Source organism: Scatophagus argus, chromosome 5 (genome assembly GCF_020382885.2).
Source record: "Scatophagus argus isolate fScaArg1 chromosome 5, fScaArg1.pri, whole genome shotgun sequence".
NCBI lineage: Eukaryota > Metazoa > Chordata > Actinopteri > Scatophagidae > Scatophagus > Scatophagus argus.
This window is the reverse complement of record NC_058497.1, coordinates 23,107,568-23,127,150: the sequence shown is the minus strand read 5'-3', so window position 1 is coordinate 23,127,150 and position 19,583 is coordinate 23,107,568. Positions and strand designations below refer to the sequence as shown.

The 19,583-nt window shown below is 42.0% G+C and overlaps 1 protein-coding gene across 3 annotated transcripts in view; it reads right to left on the bottom strand.

Moving 5' to 3' along the window:
- nectin1b (nectin cell adhesion molecule 1b) overlaps positions 1–19,583 on the bottom strand; it is a 141,406-nt gene that overhangs the window by 8,567 nt on the left and 113,256 nt on the right. The window contains exons 6-9 of one of the 3 annotated variants that reach the window (XM_046389756.1): positions 18,871–19,018; positions 11,464–11,557; positions 6,277–6,378; positions 2,012–2,318 (exon numbers count right to left, since the gene is read on the bottom strand). In XM_046389756.1, coding sequence (XP_046245712.1) covers positions 2,175–2,318; positions 6,277–6,378; positions 11,464–11,557; positions 18,871–19,018 — 488 coding nt within the window. In that variant the 3' untranslated portion in view covers positions 2,012–2,174. Of the gene's footprint in view, positions 1–2,011; positions 2,319–6,276; positions 6,379–11,463; positions 11,558–17,165; positions 17,371–18,870; positions 19,019–19,583 lie in introns of those variants that run through there. The other 2 variants (XM_046389754.1, XM_046389757.1) reach the window with 2 other exon arrangements.

Sequence of the window (19,583 nt, the reverse complement as noted above, 5' to 3'; positions counted from 1 at the left end):
ATTGTGGAATGTCCTCCCTTCAAAGTGGACAGATTAATGTCTCCATGAAATCTGGACTGTCCTAATTTTGAGCATTTGTCTCAATAATCAATCTGAATGCACAGTTTGACTTGTAAAATAATGTTTGTGCAAAACATTCGCTTCATTGACATACATGAGACACTACTCCTTGCTGCACAATATGTTCAGAGCACCAATAATTAAGGTGGTGTACTGATGCAGATGCTAAACTGATCATCTGCTAATCTGTGAAAATGCCACAAACCATCAACCTGTAGGCTCTGACTTCACAGTTTATTGTTGTCACTCCCCAATCTGCGCTTTGCTGGGTGAATGCGTGTAAGGAGCAACCACGTGTCCTAGGAATTTCTAATGTTTATTTATAAAATGTTTTGAGGGAGACATGATCAGGTTTTTTAGTAACACAATGAGGATGTGTTGTCAATGAACATATTTGTCTAGTTACAGAATGTCTGTCTGTAAGATGTCCACTGACGACGTTTTATTGATGTAACAGTTAGGCACAGGCACTAGCAGTACTTAAGGGAAAGACTGCGGTTTCGGTTAAATATTGGAAACATCAGCGAGCTGACATGTTTACTTCATTAACATTTAACCAAAAACATAATCTTCCTCTCACCTTAACCAAACACCCGCTATCCATGCAGACTACCTCCCCACGGCTTGGACTTGGACATGGACTAGTGCGAGTTTTTTTTTTGTTTGTTTGTTGGTTTATTCCCACAATATAAATGGGAAAACTGAGGTCTCATGATTTCTGGCTACCTTGCTGGTCAAAATTCAAAGAGTATCTCCCGCCGTATCATCAGTATCATCTGTGGCTGTCAGTGAGTGAATACCTAATTCTTGCTGCCTGGTGGTTTTAAACCTGCAAATCATCTCAGCAGTTTAAGATGACAAAATGTAATAATGTGTTCTTCTGCCTGTCAGTTAAAGCTGCTCCTGTATATAACAGTGCATACAGCACTCACAGATGTTCAAAAATACAAACAGCCCATTCTGGTTTCTGGTTATTTTTCTGAGGCCTTAGTTGCAATAATGTATTTTACACCTACATTTACTTCCCAGGGTTGAAATTGTCTCTAAATGAGAGAAGAATTGCTGCTGTATTTCAATAACATGCTTTTTGTCGTGCGTCTCAGCTTGTCTCAACAATTGCCTCAAGAAAGCCTCCCGAATTGCCTGCAGAATTACCTGCCTTATAGGAACGTAGAAACCAGTCTCTCCAGTCTAGCAACACTGTGATTTGTACCCCTTTATATCCCAATTTTCTGTATCTGTATAGTTATGATTTCAAGTGGTGCAGAGGACAGCATTTGTTGGTGATGGAAGGATTTCTCCTGGTTCTTTCCTGTGGGGTTCAGATGAGATATTAGAGCAGCATCTTAGAGATGAGAGCTTGTTTTTCCCTGCTACCAATCAAGGTTGTCAAGAGTGGCATAATCACTTGAGAAGCGCATTTTGTTTGTGACTGTTCATATGATGTGTTTTACATGAGATATCTTCAGTATTGCACACTGCTGCTGAGAAAACATGCTTAATCCACAGCAACTTTTTTGATCTCTAGATGCATTTGCACTGAAAGCGATTCCTCTTAGATGTTCATGCAAAGACTCATGCAGCTAAATCTGTTGACATTAGTAGAAAAGGTTACATGTTTACATGGCAGACGCTATCTCCAAAGACTTCTCTACAATCAGGATTCATGCAAAGACCGAAAGATGAGAAGAAGAAGAAGAAACCAAAGAAATCCCAACAGTTTGAAAGCGTTTTTTTTTCTTTGCCATTTTCTGAAATAACAGAGCAATGACAGTATATGGCTGATTTTATGATTGCTCTCAACGATGTGCAGGTTTTATTTAGGTTCAATTGTATCGCTGTTGTGCCAAAGAGCTGCACGTCTCTGCAACCAGTGCTACATCGTGCGGAAATAAAAGCCTGAAATATCTCTGCCTCAATTCAACTTTCTGCAGAGCAGCGAGGGCGAAATCAAAAGACGGCCAAGACTAAAGAGGAAGGCAGACAAGGGAACCGTGTGGATCATATAGAGGGAGGTCTGTGCATGTGAAAGGGGGATGAATGAGGGAAAGCAGTGCATCAGTCTGTGTACCTTGAGGCCAAAGTCTGAGGGAAAAGGCCTATAATGGCATGCGCTAGTGTGAGCTAGGCTGGATGGTTGCATACTCGACAAGATCCCCAGGGCCAGTGTGAGCAGAGCTTCGTGGGCTGGGAGAGGAGGCCAAAGCTGCAGTATCCAGCTCCGCATACTGGACATCACAGTCCTTGTGGCCAGAGTTCTGGAGACAAGAGAGGCGAAATGTGTGTGAGGAGTGAGGCAGCCAAAAATATGAGAGAGGGAGAGAGAGAGAGAGAGAGAGAAAGACAGATTGACAGACTGAGTGAGACAGAGAGAGATGAGAAAAAATATTGATTGATGATCTGATGGTCACGGGGACATTCTGACTTTGTGAGCAGCAGTGTTACAGAGGGACGCAAAGAAAAATGTGAAAGCATGGAACTTGTTAATAAAATGCCAGATCAGGTTCGAGTGTGACAAAGATGGAGATGTTACACAGAAAACAGCAGTCAGATAGAAACGAATAAAAGACCATAAATAAAAGCTTAGAGATGGAGACTGACTTTGTTTTGTTTGTTTATTTGTTTACATGCACATAATGACAATACTCTCTATTGTTTTTTATTCAGAGGCTATTTCCATTTGAAACAGAAAGACACTTTTATTCGGTTCGAGTTGTTTGCATGATTGTGTTGCGTTTCTCAGAAATTATGCAACGTTATGAGTTGATGGGCATGAAAACTGGATTTAAACAAAAACAGTCACTGGAACTAAACAAACCAAACACATACTGGGCAGTGCTGTAACGCCTGGATTATGCTAAATGCATGTCCACACGGTATGTCAAATCACTAAAACTACGACGGCAGTAATTTATGTGTTCTGATTGCTGTATGAATTCGCTGATTGTGTCTGGAACCACTGTTCAGCACATGGCCATGTTTAGACAACCCGTAAGCACATTCAGTGATTGCTTTAATGCTGGAATATCGGCGTGCATGTAAACACAGACAAAGACCTTCATTTAACCAGCATCTGACCAGCGTGCACAAACACAAAGTCCAGTGGCTGACTGACTGATTGACTTGATGAGCAATTGGCTGAGTGGATGACTCAGTAAATGACCTTAATGAGGTAATCAATGAATGACCATGGAAGCTTTCTGCGCTGATTCTCCAATTCAGAAATACTTGGGTCAGTAATAATCTGAGAAATTATGAGTTTGGGAAACACTAATGAAGACAGGGGCTTAAAAGAAAAATTATTAAAGAGACAAAAAGAGAACAGGACAACATTAAAGCAAATGAGGTTTTGATTTCTTCTGTTTGCCCTTTCAAAGGTGATCATCATTGATTTTTAATTCTAGTCCCAGAACTGAAAAACAGTTAATCCTGTTTACATATGTGTTTTGAATAAAGTGACAAAAGATGGATGTTAACATGCTGATGGAGCAACAAGGTTTTCGGCACAGAAAAGGACGAATGGCAATCAGTTTGTAAACTAAAATTACAGGTGAATGATGACAAGAATCAAAGGATAATGGACTAATCTCCCCCTCTGCTACGATTTGATGTGTAAAAACCCCACAATGTGCTTTGCTGCAGAGTATTATTTTTCTATCTTGAGAGCAAAAATGACTGCATGAGAAAGTCAGTGATTGGATCAAATCCTCCTTTTAGTGTCTGCTTGTTCCTGGTGATGAAAATGGAATAAAAGCGGGGGAGTCATGACAAAGTAAATGCAAAGCAGAGATGTCGGCGATCTCCCTAAATGGCTGCTCAGGATGGACAGTGAGGGGGGCGTGACAGAAAATGCAATGCAATGATACCTGTTGTCCCCCTCCCATTACTTGAGTGTACCTTATTTCCAGCTGAGAAAGGATTACATAGAAATGACTGAATCTTTTACAGGATTTCCACATTAATAATTTAAATCTACTGTGCAATCTCTCCACCACTGCACATTTCCCCTCCACTCACACCCTGCACTCGCTGGATATTTAAATATCTGGAATATTTGTCATGACCAGAGTGCAATCAGGGGGAAAATTACAGCCACATCGCATTCAGAATTGGCAGATAGTGTTTTGCCCCCAGAGAATCATCATTAGTAACACTCGACGCTCAGCACTCAATGCATGTCTCTCACAAATAGCGTTTTGAAAACCTCGCTGATATCCGATTCATTTTGAGAGCAGCCCTAAACTTCAACTTAAGTTGAATGTTATCAGAGATAAGAAATAAATCTCAGAAAAATCTACCCTCTGTGTCCAAGATTATCAGACTTAAACATCTGCTTCCTTTCAGCACGGAACTGAATACGATAGTTTAAACTGCTGGATGGCTACACAGTAAATCTGATGAATCAATCCAGGGAAAACAACAGAAGTAACTGGGTCATTGCTGCAAGTTTTGGTTAAAAAAAAATAAAAGTCATTTCCAAAGCAAAACATGGAATGTAGTTTTCCATTTCAGGTGATATTTAAGGACGTTTAACCGGAGCTATCACTAAACACATAATACACTAATTATTGATAAGCCAGTTCAGGTTATTCAACAGAAACATAAAATATATTCTCAAGTCTAATCTAGACACTGTGGCCAATGAAATTAATTAGTCGGTTCAATCTTTTGATAGCTTACACTACTGTAACATTTGCTTAAGATGAAGAAAAGTCAGATAAAGGACAAGACTGGTGACATTCAGTATTTTTCTTACTGCCAACAAATTGCATTAAAAAGACCAAAAGCAGCAATGTGTTACAGCATCTCTCAACACTCGCCAACTTCCCAACTCTGTGGCTCCATCTGATGAATACACACCGTGAGCACTTGCAGAATCAGGATGGTGTGTGTGGGAGTGACTCAATCATGTTCATGGTAATGAGGGAACATTAGCAGAGTGACAGTGCAGCTCACTGATGTGTTTTTAATAGTTTTTGGACATTAATGAAGCTCTATGACACACTTGAATAATAATATAAATAAAGTCATTGGTGGTTTCGGTCTTTGACAGTAGGAGAAAAATATTTCCACATTTTATTCATCCTGCAAGTCTCCTGTGATTTTGATGGTCTGGGGTGTGTCATTTATTTTGACAATTTGATATTAAACAAATGTGTCAAATTTACACTGACTGACTAATACAAGATAAGTTGATTGCACTAAACTGATCAGGAGATTTTACAGGAGTATGGAGATACAACGTGTTGGAATTAAGATAAGCACCCACGTTTAGCTGTCGTCTCTCTTTCTGCAAGTTGCACCAACGTGTTTACACCAACAGCATGTGTTTGTTACAGACAACATGGCACTTACCTCGCTCAGCACTGCAGGGAGCAACAATAATACGAATTTAAAGCAGATTTGCTACTGCACAGTATAGCTGCAACAGCTAGTGTTCACTCTTACCACTTCATAGGATGAATTTTCTGCTCATGCACACAACACAAACAGGTTTGCACACGCGCACACGCAGTCTAAAAGTCCAAAAGACTTTTATTTTCTTTAACTCATAGCTGAGACTCCAGCCAAAGCAAACAAAGTCCCCCAAAAACACTCACCACAGTTAGCAAAGGCACCAGATAGAACAAGGCAACACATCGTAGTCAACAGTTAACACTCAGGGACAAAGATGTACTGAAGAGCATCACACTGCAATTTATCTGCACACAGTTGCCATGCAAACACACAAGTCAATACAGCAGATTAGAGGAGGAGGCGGGGATGTGAGGCAAGGGGCAGAGCGGGTGGTGAGAGTTGGGGTCATAATGTGTAAGAGTCCGCACACACACACACACACACACATACACACACACAGAGGCTGTCAGCCTGCCCGGGTTTAGATAGAAGGTGAGCGGTGCTGATGTAAATGATGAGATAAGGAGCTTAGTCAAAGCACCCAGTGGATTTACTGGCCGGCTTGTTAGAAGGGCTGCCGTCCACTTTTAATACCAGGCAAGCAAAGACAGAAGCAGCTACGTTAAAGATCCTCAGTGGCACTCAGGAAGAACCTCAGCGCTGCATTTCATTTGTAAATCAATTCTCAAATACTTCCAAGCATAATAGCCCAGAAAGCTCGCCCTTTCACCAGCAATTACTATTGGCCGAAGGCAGCGGCTGTGGATGACCCCTTCATAAAGAATCTTGGTTGAACCCGCTCATGGCATCACTACTCACCGGCTTATCAGTGAAGGGGGTTGACTCAGAGGGCGCCATGTCGTAATAAGGAGGCTGGAGAGGAAGCTTCTGCATTTCCTCCTCCTTGTCGAGATGAACCACCTACAGGAAACACCGAGAGCTCAGCAACACTCGTAATGAGCTCCATAACTGCACAAACCAGGCAGGTTTATCCTCTTCATCAAGGTTAACTTTGCAATTAACCCATCAGTGACGCCGTGTTGTATGTAATGAAAGCTTTATTTGTTTATTTTTCACTGGTAATGAGCAGAAACAGGGTCTGAAATCTGAAAAACACAGTTTGACAGCAGTTTGAACTTCAGCCGCTCTGCTGAACTCTATATGTGCATCCAAGTTATTTTGTCAAATCAGTTGCTTCCACATCACACAAAGGTAATGATGCAAACTTCTGAAATAGCAGAGCAGAAATGCTAAAGCTGAAGGAGGAAGCTGTGAATACATGAAGGTGACATGCGATTACAAAACAGATACGCCGCAGATTAATTACAGCTCAGCAAATGCAGGTTGTCAGTTTATGGGTGAAGCTCCTTGAAACCACCTTTATATATTAATATCAAATAATATGTTGCCTCCTCTATTTTAAGATAAAAGGTGAAAATAGAAATTATCTCCAACAGCATCACAGACTGCCTTCAGTGTCTTGAAATCCCAGTTTGGTGTTTACTTTGGCAGGTTTCTTTCACTGGTTTGATGTTTCTGTGCTGAAATTTGGACTCATCCACCAGCAAAGACGCCTTTGAATGAAGACGTTCTGCACACATGCCTCAGCTTTGTTGCATTCCAGAGGAATATCTACTCAGTGTGGGGGGATTTGAAACCGGACTGGAGTAGAGATGTAGAAATTATGTATTTCAAAAGCCAAAAAAAGTGTTTACTTACTGTCTGTAAAAAATGTGTTGAACATTATAACAAAAAGGAAGTCTAAACTTTTTATTTAGAAAAAATTGTGAGTTATACAATATAGTAAAAAATATGTAAAATAATATAATAATATTGACACGTTATTGTACTGAAACCAGTTATTGGATCGGTAACTTGAATTTTATGATGAAGAGTTTATTGTATTTTATTTTGTACAAACGCAGCTACAAATAAAGATGTTAATTCTAGAGTGGCAATTTAAGGAAATTCAGCAGAAAATTACTCTTTCATGTCAGAAGAGAGCGGGGAACATTGGAAAAGAAATGAATGGTGAAGATGATGGAACCAATCCTATTTCACTTTAGATATATATATATATACAGTACATCTCAAAAGTCGCACCATGAAAGCACTGTAGAACATTTTTGCGACCCAAGGCTCTTTTTTTGAAAGAAACAATGAAAATAAAGGAGATGGCAACATCATGACAGCTGTCTCACTTTTATCCCCACCACCACCATTCAGCAGACTGGTTGTGGGCAAAGTCGTATCTCCAAGCTTCTCACTCTAAAATTCAAGGTGCAGCTATTTCTGCAGTGTATGAGAAGAGGAGGGTGAGGTGAGGGGGTTCCTTTCCAGTTTTCCTTCAAGCCACCAAACTTTCTGCACAGCGTGCTCCTAATTGATCTGTCAAACTGCATCACAATGCAAAGTTTGATGCCTCTGACATTAGTACCTTTCAAGGGGTTTTTATGGTGGGATATTCAAAAGAGGCTCCAGAGACGTTTCACTTGAAATAATTAATCAGTTTGCTAATTGCACTTGAACGCTCACAAAGCCTTCATTAAACATTTGTCAGGTCTGAGCATTGGACAAAGAAAGGAAATAAAAGCGAACGAAAGAAATCAAAGTCACTCGGAACAATGAAGTTATCAAATAATAAATGTGCGATTCATGCAGTACATGTTGAACATTGTGTTCCCTCTTCACACCTTTGCGTTGTTGGACTGGAGGACTCAAAACGCTGCCAAATTGTCTTTGATCCCCATTTTCTTTACACTTAAAATTAACTGCTGCCTGCCACTCAGTATGCCCTTGGTTGGTGAGAGTTTTTTCCGTTCATATTACATCAAAAGAAGGTGAGTGGTCGAATGGTGAGCTATACCAGCCTTCATATGCAATTAGCTGGACGAAATGCTTGCAGGGGGGTGTAAAGACATCTGCCCCCCCCCTCACCTGCTGGAAGGTCTGTTTGGCTCTCTGAGTCCATCTCACAGCAACAAACTCTGAACGCAGATGTTTATTCTTTGGCTGTGTTGTCAGTTTTGCTCTGTGCATTGGGCAATAATAAAACCACGATGCTGCCAGTTCCTTCAGGCCAGCAGAGGCACCTAGCAACCTATCCTGGAAGTTGAAGTTGAGGAATTTACTGCATTTCCTGTCATTGTGGGCTTTTGTTTGTTATATCCAACCTTGCCTCCAAAATTGGGTTTTCACTGTTGTTGAGGGTTTAGCAGCCCCAGCAACAATAAACTTATCAGAAAAAGTGAATGAATTATCTTTGTGTATATTTATTCTAAATTATTCATCACTATGACCACATAAGCCAACAGTTACTCTCTCACAGTATGAGAATGTGCACCCTCTTTGTCTTCAAAAGTAGCAAGTCCAGCAAAGCTAAACCTGCAGCTGTTCACAGATACGCTGAACAATAAATAGATCTGTGTTGCTATTACAAACTGCCTGACAGCTGGACAGATGCTGATTATCTCACTGTCATTTAAACAAACAGCTCATCAAGTTGATTGACAGGTTTGGGGCAGGAACTTGTCCAGCTGAGCTGAGGGAAGGATGGTGAAACTGAACACACTGGTTTCTGGATTATGATATCAAGTTGGAGCTCAGATCCCTCAACATTGCTGATTTGTACTGTGGAAGCTAATCTGCCATTGAAACAGATGATGATTGAAGGGTGAAGGTGAGGCCATTGTTACCTCGTGACTCGCTGTGCAGAATGAATTACAGACAAAAACAAGAACAAACTTGAAATCTCAAACCTTACAAACATTTCTGTTTTGTCTGTCTGTTAGCACATATATTTCATTTAGTACACGCCTGCTTGTATAACAGTGATGCTTTTTGTTTATGTATCAGTGATTATTGTTCAGTCATGCGTACTTTACCCATTATGTCATGAACCTGCTGTGATATTTTTTTCTTTTACTTACTTTTATTTTTGCAGATGCAAGCTTGCTGAGTGTGCAGCCTCTGTTAAACCAACTACAGCCATAAAATCGAACACATTAAATCCTGTTAAGTGTCTATTACAGCCTCATTTTTCAACTGATCACTAATGAGTCCAGCACTGGGTGCCTTGCCCAAGTAGTCCTCTGCATTAGTTGTGTAGGGAAGAGAGCACATTACATTCCCTTCCCTCCATTATTTTCTCTGCCCAGATGTCCAGAAGTTTGACCTTGGAGCTATAAAGACATATCGTAAAGTTGGAGTTAAAATCTCAGCAGTGATGATACAGTGGAGCCAACTTGCCGTTAAGGTGAATCTTCAATTATTCAGATTCTAATAATTCTTTTTTACACTTTATCTCCCCAATTTGGAACAAGCAATTATTTTGTACTGCAGCCCTGACAACACTAACGCCTGAGACAGAAAGCTGAAGCTCACTGGGCTCTCTGCAGACTCTGCTCGACCCAACCTTTGATGTGCACATTCCGCTGCACTTGTTAATGTTATGGACAAATCTACAGCAAACAAAAATCGTGCTTTTAAAAAAGCCCAACACGATATAAATATTCTGTTGTCAAGCAACAGAATACTTTACTGTGATTAAAACAGTTGGTCAAGCAGACAGTGAGCCTATCAAAGGGTCTGTGCAATGTTGGTGCAAGCATGCAAAGTGATGTTTCAGAACTTTGAGAGAAACATGGTTCAGGTTTGGATTAAAGTTCAACTATGTAATTGTGGCGGCATGCAAAGTTAGGAAAAAGCAATGCAGTTGCCTTGAGTCCACGTGCGGGTCTGCGCTACAAATGAAATCTCAACCTTTGGCTGTATACTACTCTTTATAGTATCTGTTTGCAGTACAGAAATCGACACACTTGTCTGTATTATACCAACAAGAAAAGGTGTAATGATGTAATATAAACACCATGCAAAAATGCAGCTTTTTTTGGTAGGTGTTCTCAGAGCTGCTTCAGCACTAACCACAGTAATTTTAATTTTTACCAGCTGTGACTATGCTGAAAAATACAACTATATTTACTCTGTCTTGCATCTTCTCTGTCACTTTTTCACACTACATACTTAAACCCTCTGAGAATGAGTGTGCAGCGTGGAGTTTGGCACATGCCAATCGTGTTGCCTGCTTCTTTTCACTTGCCAGGAGGGAACTTTACCAGGGAGGGCGTAACACGCGTGGTGCTCCTGCAACCGCCCCAACCTCTGCTTGTTTGTACATCAAAGCGATGCCACTGCCAAGGATTGAGCACGAGTCTTGTTGGTGTAGGCAGCGTTTTGCCTCTTCGCCCCAGACCAGTGATCTGATTCTCCTCCCTAATCCACTCGATGTTGACATTTCAGTTTGTCTCTGATTAATAAGAAAACTGCTCATTGGAGTTAAAAAAAGAAACACTCCTGTGAAATGCAGCTGCCTGGCAGAAAACAAGTAGCTTTTATCATCTGTAACGCTCATTTAATAAGGTCCAAATATGGTACAATTAACTGAATATAGAACAATAATATAGTACTATTCAGTCCAGAGATAAGAACTGCTTCCCAGTACAAACAAGTTACTTTGTAATATATATGCTGCAGTGTGAGGTCAGCATTTACGTGTCCAAAATGACCCACTTACCATTACTTTACTTATTAAGTGGGAAATTAATTAGCGTCAGACTGGTAATTATTGCATGTTAGTGGCCTCGCTTGGAGAATGAGAAAAGTCTATATTTAGATATTTGAGCGCTGTCAGCTAATTGTCCAGTAACTGGATTGTTGAACGAACTGTGTCATAAGCACCAGGCCATAGCAGAGGATGAAAAACACTCATATAGTACTGTAAGGAAAGAAATACTGTAACGAGCCTCCTGACATGGAATTTCACTGTATTCCAATGAAAACCATTCAAACCCCAACCCCAAAGTTCAACTGGGAGTGAAATGGCTTCGAGAAAACTATGAAGTATAAAGCTCAGCCACATTAGTGTTGAATGGCTCTTACGGCAACATCATGAACGTTCAGTAATGTATCTACGAAAGAAGAGAAGGAGGATGAGGAGGAGGATTTTACCTGGATGTCATCGGATGTCAAGTGTCCCTTCATGTCACTGTTCTTCTTTTTGGGTGGGGGAGGGGCCGGCTTGTGGGCGGGTGGGAGGTCGGTCCTGTTAAAAGAGTGAAAAGATAACATGACACTCAGCACAGTAAGGGATCGCCACTCTTCACGTCCCTCACCTTCTACAGCACTCTATAATGAGAAGTCCTGCCTGCACTTGCCTTTTTCACTCTTTCCTTGGATTTTGATAGATCTCGTGTTGGTGGCTTTGTTGCGGCGGCAGCCATTCCCCCTGCCCTTTCAAAGGCTCTCGCTGGAGAGACACTGTACTAATGAGAGTGGGCTGTAATTGGACACTGAGGTGAGGAGATGGGGATGGAGGGAGTATAGGGGGCAGGGAGAAGGGCATGCGTGAGTCAAGTCCTCAGGGTGGATTGAGCCTCATCCAGAGTGCCACGCGGACAAACACCCTGCCTACTGTGCAGCGACTGTTTGTTTGACATGTTGTCCTGAGCTGTGACTCAGAGAGCTCAGCAGGCAGCTTCTGCTCTCCACCTTTTCCCCCATCCGTGGTACTTACATCCCCTAATCCCCGGGCACTCACCCCGCCCCTCTGCTGACACACCTGGGAAAGAACAAAGCTTCAGCGACCGAACACCTGTGCTCATTCACATGCCGCAATTAGCAGAACAGCAAACAACTATTTTCTTCGAATCAACAATGAAATTTTCACCAGCAATAAAGGCCACTCCGGCACCCAGTTGTTGATACGATAATAAAATGGAAAATTAAATTGTGAGCAGCAAAGACAGCAGTAATTGAAAGCTTGATGTTGAAATCGTTTGAAGTGCATCCAGATAATTATTTCAGACAAGGAAGCAGAAGGGTTGTTGCTACAAAATCGCTACAAAGAAAACCCCTTTCCCTCAAACATGCTGGCAGTCAGATGTCATCTGCCGTATTCTGACATGCTATCAGGAGTGATCAAAGATAATGAAGTGGAGCACAGACACTGAGCTGTGTACCTACATGCATTATCTCCAGCTCCTCCTGCCTCCCATTCGCACTGGTTCACGTCCTTATTGAATAACATGACCTTTCCGCAAGGCCAAGCAGGCGTTTTAATGTGCAGAAAATTTGTGCATGAGTGCACCTCTTAACTCTTTCTTTCACGCTCATTATTTCCAGTCCGTATCACCTTGTCTCCAGACAGGGCTGCCGTGCCACTGCCAGATTCATGTGGCACCCTCTTCAGCCTCCCTGCAGCACAGAGGCACAGCAGACACACAGAGAGGCAGTGTGCAGCACACTCCTTCGTCTACAATAACCTCTTCCATCACAGAGCCTTCAGAAGAGAAGCATCCATTTTCTCTGAGACAGATAATTATGAGTCTCGTGGAAATGCGGTTTCCACAGGTACAGCAGCGTGCTCATTATAAAGTATTGTAATCCGTTGCTTATGACTGACTGGATTGTGATACAGGTGAGAACTTTAAAAGAGAAAAAGCTGTGACTGCCGACATGATCATTTGCTTTCATGAAACGTATGAGACAGAATGTAATTTTCTGCCTTTGTCTGCCCTGCAAGACACCATTCATGACATTTCTGCAATTTGCTGAAACAAAGAGCTGTTGAATACCTCATGCACTGACCTAATAGACATTTTCTGAAAAGAAAAACGGCAACAGCCATTTTTCTACAATATTTACTGTGCTTTCATCAACACCTTCATGTTCAAAAGGGATTCAAGCAGCAGGATGAAAACATACTATGTTTATGTATGACACGGCATTTGCATTCCGATCCTACTGCAGTTTTCAACTTACATTTGATCCTATAGGACCCCTGGTGATTGCATTTCATTGCACATTATGTGAAGGAGGCTGTTCAAATAGGTACTGTGTTGGGGCCCCATATGCAGAGTGGGTTTATTAAATCTGACCAAACATGAAGAAACCTCCCCGTCTCATGACTCCCACCCCACAGTAACCACTTTCTCCCTGTCATAACTCCCTTCCTTGATTGAATTCAGCTCCGTTTGTAATCACGTTACGCGCGAGCAGCAGCCTCAGGAGACAGTCAGTGTACAGACTGTCACTACTGGTTGACACAATAGCAGGACGACAGGGCAAAAAGAAGTATCAGTGTTTGACGAAGCAGATCACACAAATATACAGTGTGGCTGCGTGCCCAGACATGCATGTATCAAGACAAACATATGGTAAGGGTGCTATGAGTGTGCTCAGTCACTCGGGCCGTGTCCCAGTCCCATCCTACAAACCTAATACTGCTCAGTACTGCTCTTTCTAATATACTGTTTTTGCATACAGTGTACAGGACAGTAATCGATGTTACTGTCTTGCACAGGCAGGAACTGAGAAAAATGCACCAACAGCAAACAAGACTCAGTGTTAACAATGATGACACTTCAAAACAGCTAAAGCTAAATGACTTTTTACCCATTCGAGCTCTGCTTTCAAGCTAAACAGGTTTAGCCTTCCATGCTGTGGAGATTTAATCTTTTCACTCAAAAAATATGGTCACAGAAGGTAAAAAGATGTTAAGTATACAAGGCGGTCTCACCCCAGACAGAGAGTCAGTAAGAGTTAAAACGGGGGTTGATAGGCAGCAGAACATCAAATATTTATTGAAGTTGTTTCCTGCAATGATGTATACTTTTCCATATGGTGAGTAAAATATTCATTAATATTCCATATTTACTCCCCCAATGCATTACAGTCTAACTAACTCTGTTGTTCGCTCAATCCATCATTAGCGGGGTGCAGCACGATGATGTTCCTCTGAGCTCGACCACCTTGTGTGCGTCGCTGCTGTGTGGCTGCACAGAGTCTTCCTCAGAGCTGAGAGTGATGCAGGCAGCATGTGGGCGTTGGCTTTGTGAGACGCAGACACTAATGAAAGCTGACAAGCACCACAAGCCTGTGGGGAGCAGAAAGCACCGGGCAGAGAGAACCATGAGCTATATTCAAGTTTGCGTTGTTTCCTACTCCTACATCCACCTTGAAGACCTCGCTGCTCCTCGCTCTGTTAGCTACAAAAGGCTCAGGGCAGCTTAAAGGGAGATTTAAGGGGGATAGCGAGGAGAAAACATAACTAATCCTTAAACTGAGAAGAGTAATCTGTGAGGGAAGATTTACAGCAGAGAAAATGACTTTTACAATGCGCTCACCAAAAAAGTGACCTTACTATTAGAACTTTTTTGCAACCACAGGACAGTTTATGAGCTGCAGATAATCAGAGTTGAGACGCCCCTCAGTGTGACGGCTCTTTGTGTCTGCTACATGTGAGGAAGTGAAGTGTCGCACCCCCAGAAGCGTTTGGATTAAAGAGCAGCCGTATGACCGCAGCCCCGTGTGCGGAAAACAGCGTGAAGTGTTTGAGCTGATCCTTGGTGCTCTCATTGATTTCTGTTGATCACAATCTTATTTAGCAATTTAAATGCTAATGATACTTTTAATTGCAAGACGGGATAAATGTGATTTGATCTTTAGGAGGCAATTACTTTCATGCTTTGTCTCGCTCCGATCTTTTCAAAAGGCGGACAACAATTACTCTGCAGAGTTCAGCTGTTACTTTTACTTTTTTTTTTTATCACAAGAGAAGAAAGAACAAAACACGAAAGAAACAAAATGACTTCTGTTTTTGTTCTCTGACAAGTTTATCAAAAATTATTTCTGTTGCTGCAGGAAGGTTTTTGCCTTCTAGAACATTTAACTTACACACACACACACCCACACACACACACACACACACGGTCAGTTATCGAACCTTTTTCAACACCTTACGCATAGATATTAGATTACATACACTGCAATACAAACAAAACCCCTGAAAATAAAAGTGATCATCAAAGACAGGTGTACTGCATGTATAACATTCTGTACAGAGAAACCAAGCACCGTTTTAACTCAAAAACAACAACAGTGAATGATTTGAATTGACACCCAGTACAGTCACAGTCCATGCTGAACGACTCAGAAAGATAAGAAAGACAATCCTAGTTTGGTTACAGCTTGAAGCTAGAAGGTGTCCAACACTGAGTGATCACATTTTAAAGGGCTCCGCACAGCAGCAGTGAGAAGCACTGGTGACCGGTTTATAAATCAAAGGGTACACAAGAACAAATCACAGCTCTGCGATTCACTTCTCCCAATGTCATCTCTTTTTGCGCTCCTGAAGAAGACAACTCCTTTCATAACAGCAACATCCCATTCTTTCACTTTGACTTTACAGTAGAATTTGAAAAAATATTTAAAATCACAACGGTGCTACATTTCCAGCCCCTTGGGTGGAAGGCTTTTCATCTACGCTTGAGAAATAAAAAGTGTTGAAGCTGTTTGCCGACATCCAGCTCCTAATTCATCATTGTTTTACATTCTGCATGTGATTCTTCTCAGATATTGTTGTAAAAATGACCAGGAAGTTGGCATCAAAGTGATTTATACCAGCGAGTATTTGCAACTGCGTCCACACCAGCTGCACGTCAGGAGCGCTACAGACTGAATTCATTTTGCGAGGGGAACGGCGCCACGATTGGCAGTGCTTTTCAGCATTTTGGAGGTCATTCATCACGCTCGGGCAAAAGACAGAGCGATGAACACATTATTCTGAAAACATCGCTTTTGACAATGCCCATCTATTTTGATAATCAGTTGACTATTGTGCCAGTGCACCCTCTAAAGGGCCAGTGATTTATTAGGATTGACCAATTTTGAGTCACATCATGTGCTGCTTTGTGAGGGCAAACAGAGGCGTGACTGGCGGTGCAGTCAGGCATGTTATCAAATGCCCAGGCTTGATTAACAGCTTATCAACATGCAGAATTAAACAGTCTGGCTAAATGGTTCCCCTTTACCCTGACATCAGACACCCAGATAAAACTACGAATCTCTCCTTGTGCTTCTCTACATCAAACTAAAATCCCACACATCCTCTGCATTCACATATTTGGACATTTCAAAGAAAGCAAACAGTTTCCACCAAAGACACTGAACATGTTTGATGACACGCCACAGGAAAATGGACACAAATATTCATCTGGACAGTTAAAATCTCTGAATCACATTTGACTACATTAAGCAATACATGCCGAGCTACAAGTTGGAAACAATAACAGCAGTAACACAGCACTGACATGACTGTAACTCTTGTCATGCACATTTGACGACAATCATGCACATAAAAGTGAGGGAAAGAGCAAGAGGTGGATGAGGGAGGCTGTACAATGGGGTCTACCAACAAAGACATTATCAGTGAGTTTTAGCTTATGTAAAACAAAGCCTCTGTAAGCTTACAAATTTCCCTCCGATTAACAATTTGATATGCGTGCTCAGTCTCGTCACAAAGTGCTCTGTTGTGTCCAAGCTCCCCAGATCTGATAAACTCTAAGTGGAGCTGGATATTTTATCGTAAGACTTTTAATTAACTTTGATTTGTCTTGGCACTGTTTTCAGCGAGCTTAATTTTCATTCATAGTTGTTTATCAAACTGCATTGCCATTATTTGATGGAGCTGGATGTTTTATTTTTTTTTTTTTTTTTTTGCCATGCACCAAATAGAGATGTTTGAATTTCACTTCAAACATCTCAGTTTGTCGAGTGTCTTCAAAGGAAAAATAGAAATCCCTTAAATTCAACGTTTTTCAGACGTCAAGTCCAGTATGAATGTCTGGTCAATGATCATGTCGATGAACGTTTGCTGCTTTCAGAGCTCACAATGGTGTGCTCAAGTATGTCACTTGCAGGCCACCATTACATGCAGGCAACAGAATAGAGGATCCAGGAGGACAGGGTTCAGCGGGGGACAGACTGGGGTCAGGTGCCTCTACTTTCCTTGTGGGGGACTCTGGCTTCTCTGGAGCCTGTGTCACACAACTATCAGCAACAGCCGCAACAGCAATGCTGAGGGAGGGGAGTGGGAAACAGAGAGCAGTTACTTGGCATCAGAGTGAGAAAGAAAGATAGATTAGCAGAGAGGGAGAAAGAGACAGAAAGCAATGGGAGAGGTAAGAGTCTGTGTGCTTCATTTGTCTTTAAAAGCATTTCTGAGAGGTAGAAGCAGTGTGGTTTCGGGGTCTCTGCGGGCTGAGCGGCGGACCCGCAGAGCACCGGGACGAGCCGCAGCCGGGGTCTCGGAGGCCAAAAACCTGGCACGGCGTCTAGTCGATGCTTGACGTTAGCATCACTGCTTTGAATATCAAATCAATTACATGATTCTGGAGGGGGACCTCTAAAATAAGCATTGTAATCTCATCATGTGAGTTGATTAAAGGCTCATGTGCACCCTCAGCCAGATTCTGCACACCCCCAACCTCGGCTGTTTTGGTAATATTCCCAGGGAGGAAGATAGCCAAACCCTACACACAGCAGCATCATTCCCATGGGGATGTGGTGCACATCTTGTATATCCAATATAGCCAAGAGCATCATGGAAACCCTGGCAACCGCTGAGCTATCTGTCGTGGCCAGGTGTTTTAGACAAAGGCAATTAATGGGATTCAACTTGAATGCTTGTTTCCTTCTTCATGGAAAACAGAATTCTTACAATTCTTCCTAAACAGATGGCAAAGACTTTTATCACCTCCAGAATAACACAAGAATATATTTTGGATTTTCACAGCTCTGTTAATTGTGGCTCCCTCAGCTGCATCCTCAGCAACTTCTGTTTTCCCCTCTGTGTACGGGCAGCAGCTGGCAATGTGCAAAATTGTCATGGCCTCTGGTTTGCAAGCAGAACAAAATTACCTGGTTGGCCATAGGAGGGGAGCATAAGTAAATTAAGTCAGATTTGTAAATCTATCTTTAACAGCAGTCTGAGTTTTTTTTTTTAATATATGCAAAGGAAGAAGTGTTATTTATTCTAAAACACATTCTGAACTGTAATTTTTCAGTATAAATGATCTAACAGCAGTACTTTTCCAAGTTTCGGACTTGAACTTCCCCATCAGCGTCAGATTTGATAGAAGTGGGGTAACTTTTCTGAGGAGAGACCTCAGCACGTACTCCCAGAGTCACTCTTGAAGAATAGTGATTTAAAAGGAAATGGGCTCACTGCAGCCTACATTACAATCAAGCAACACCGTATTAGTGTCCGCTCTGATGATAATCATTGACTCTGTCTGCAGTGGTAGAAAAAGATAAACTGCTTTCTTAAGTCCGAGCACAATTAGATTAGTTTTTCATAAAGCGGACCTGACCAGCTTTCCGGATGAATGACAAGGAGGCATGGACGTGTTTGCGGTGTGTGTTCTTCTGTCCCTGAACACATTAACTGCCCTCCCCCCAAAAAGTGTTTTTTCCTTGTCAAAGTGTTTCTCTCTTGTGGACTGACAAGAGTGCACACCTAATCTTACCACCTGTCCAGCCCCCTGCAATATTCTCTGGCAGAGGCTCAGTACTCACAGGTCATTATCTGTCTCAGTTCGGGTCTTCTGCTGCCGCCGATGGACCATGAAAACAGTAACCGCCACGCCGATGATGAGTCCAATGGCAACAACACCTCCAAGGATCCCGATAACACCACCTGGGGGACCCTGCGGCAGTGGCTTCTCTGTGGACAGGGGGAGAAATAGCGGTGTCAGGGCAGGTGCTCTTTGAGTAATTGATGCTGCTGGGCTGGACTTGAAAAACAGCAGTGAGGACAAAGAAACACTAACGTTACATCTCACTGAGGTTTTCTACATCCGTGGCAGGAAAACGTTTTGCAGTAATTCACAATAATCTTGGACATACTTCAGCAACCGGTTAAAAATATTTCAAAATGAAAGCAGCACTTCATCCAAAAATAAGACAAAAGACAATAGACTATTGTAAAAAGAAAATCTTTACAAACCATTTGACATTTGCCAGGCTTGAGGCTTTCCTATCATAAAACAGCACCCAAACACCATTTTCAAAGACATATTTCAAGATGAGACCATTGTCCTGCTCCCTCTGGCACTGCATGAATAGCACACTGCTGTGGTCACTCAGCAGCTGCATTTCTAATGCATATTCCATCAACTGCTCAGAAGAAGCCTAAATTGGCTTGGATTTGACAGTGAACCCATGTGCACTCTTAAGAGCACGACAAAGCTATTATATTTCAGTCGTTTCCAGCAGGGGGTAATGCCTGC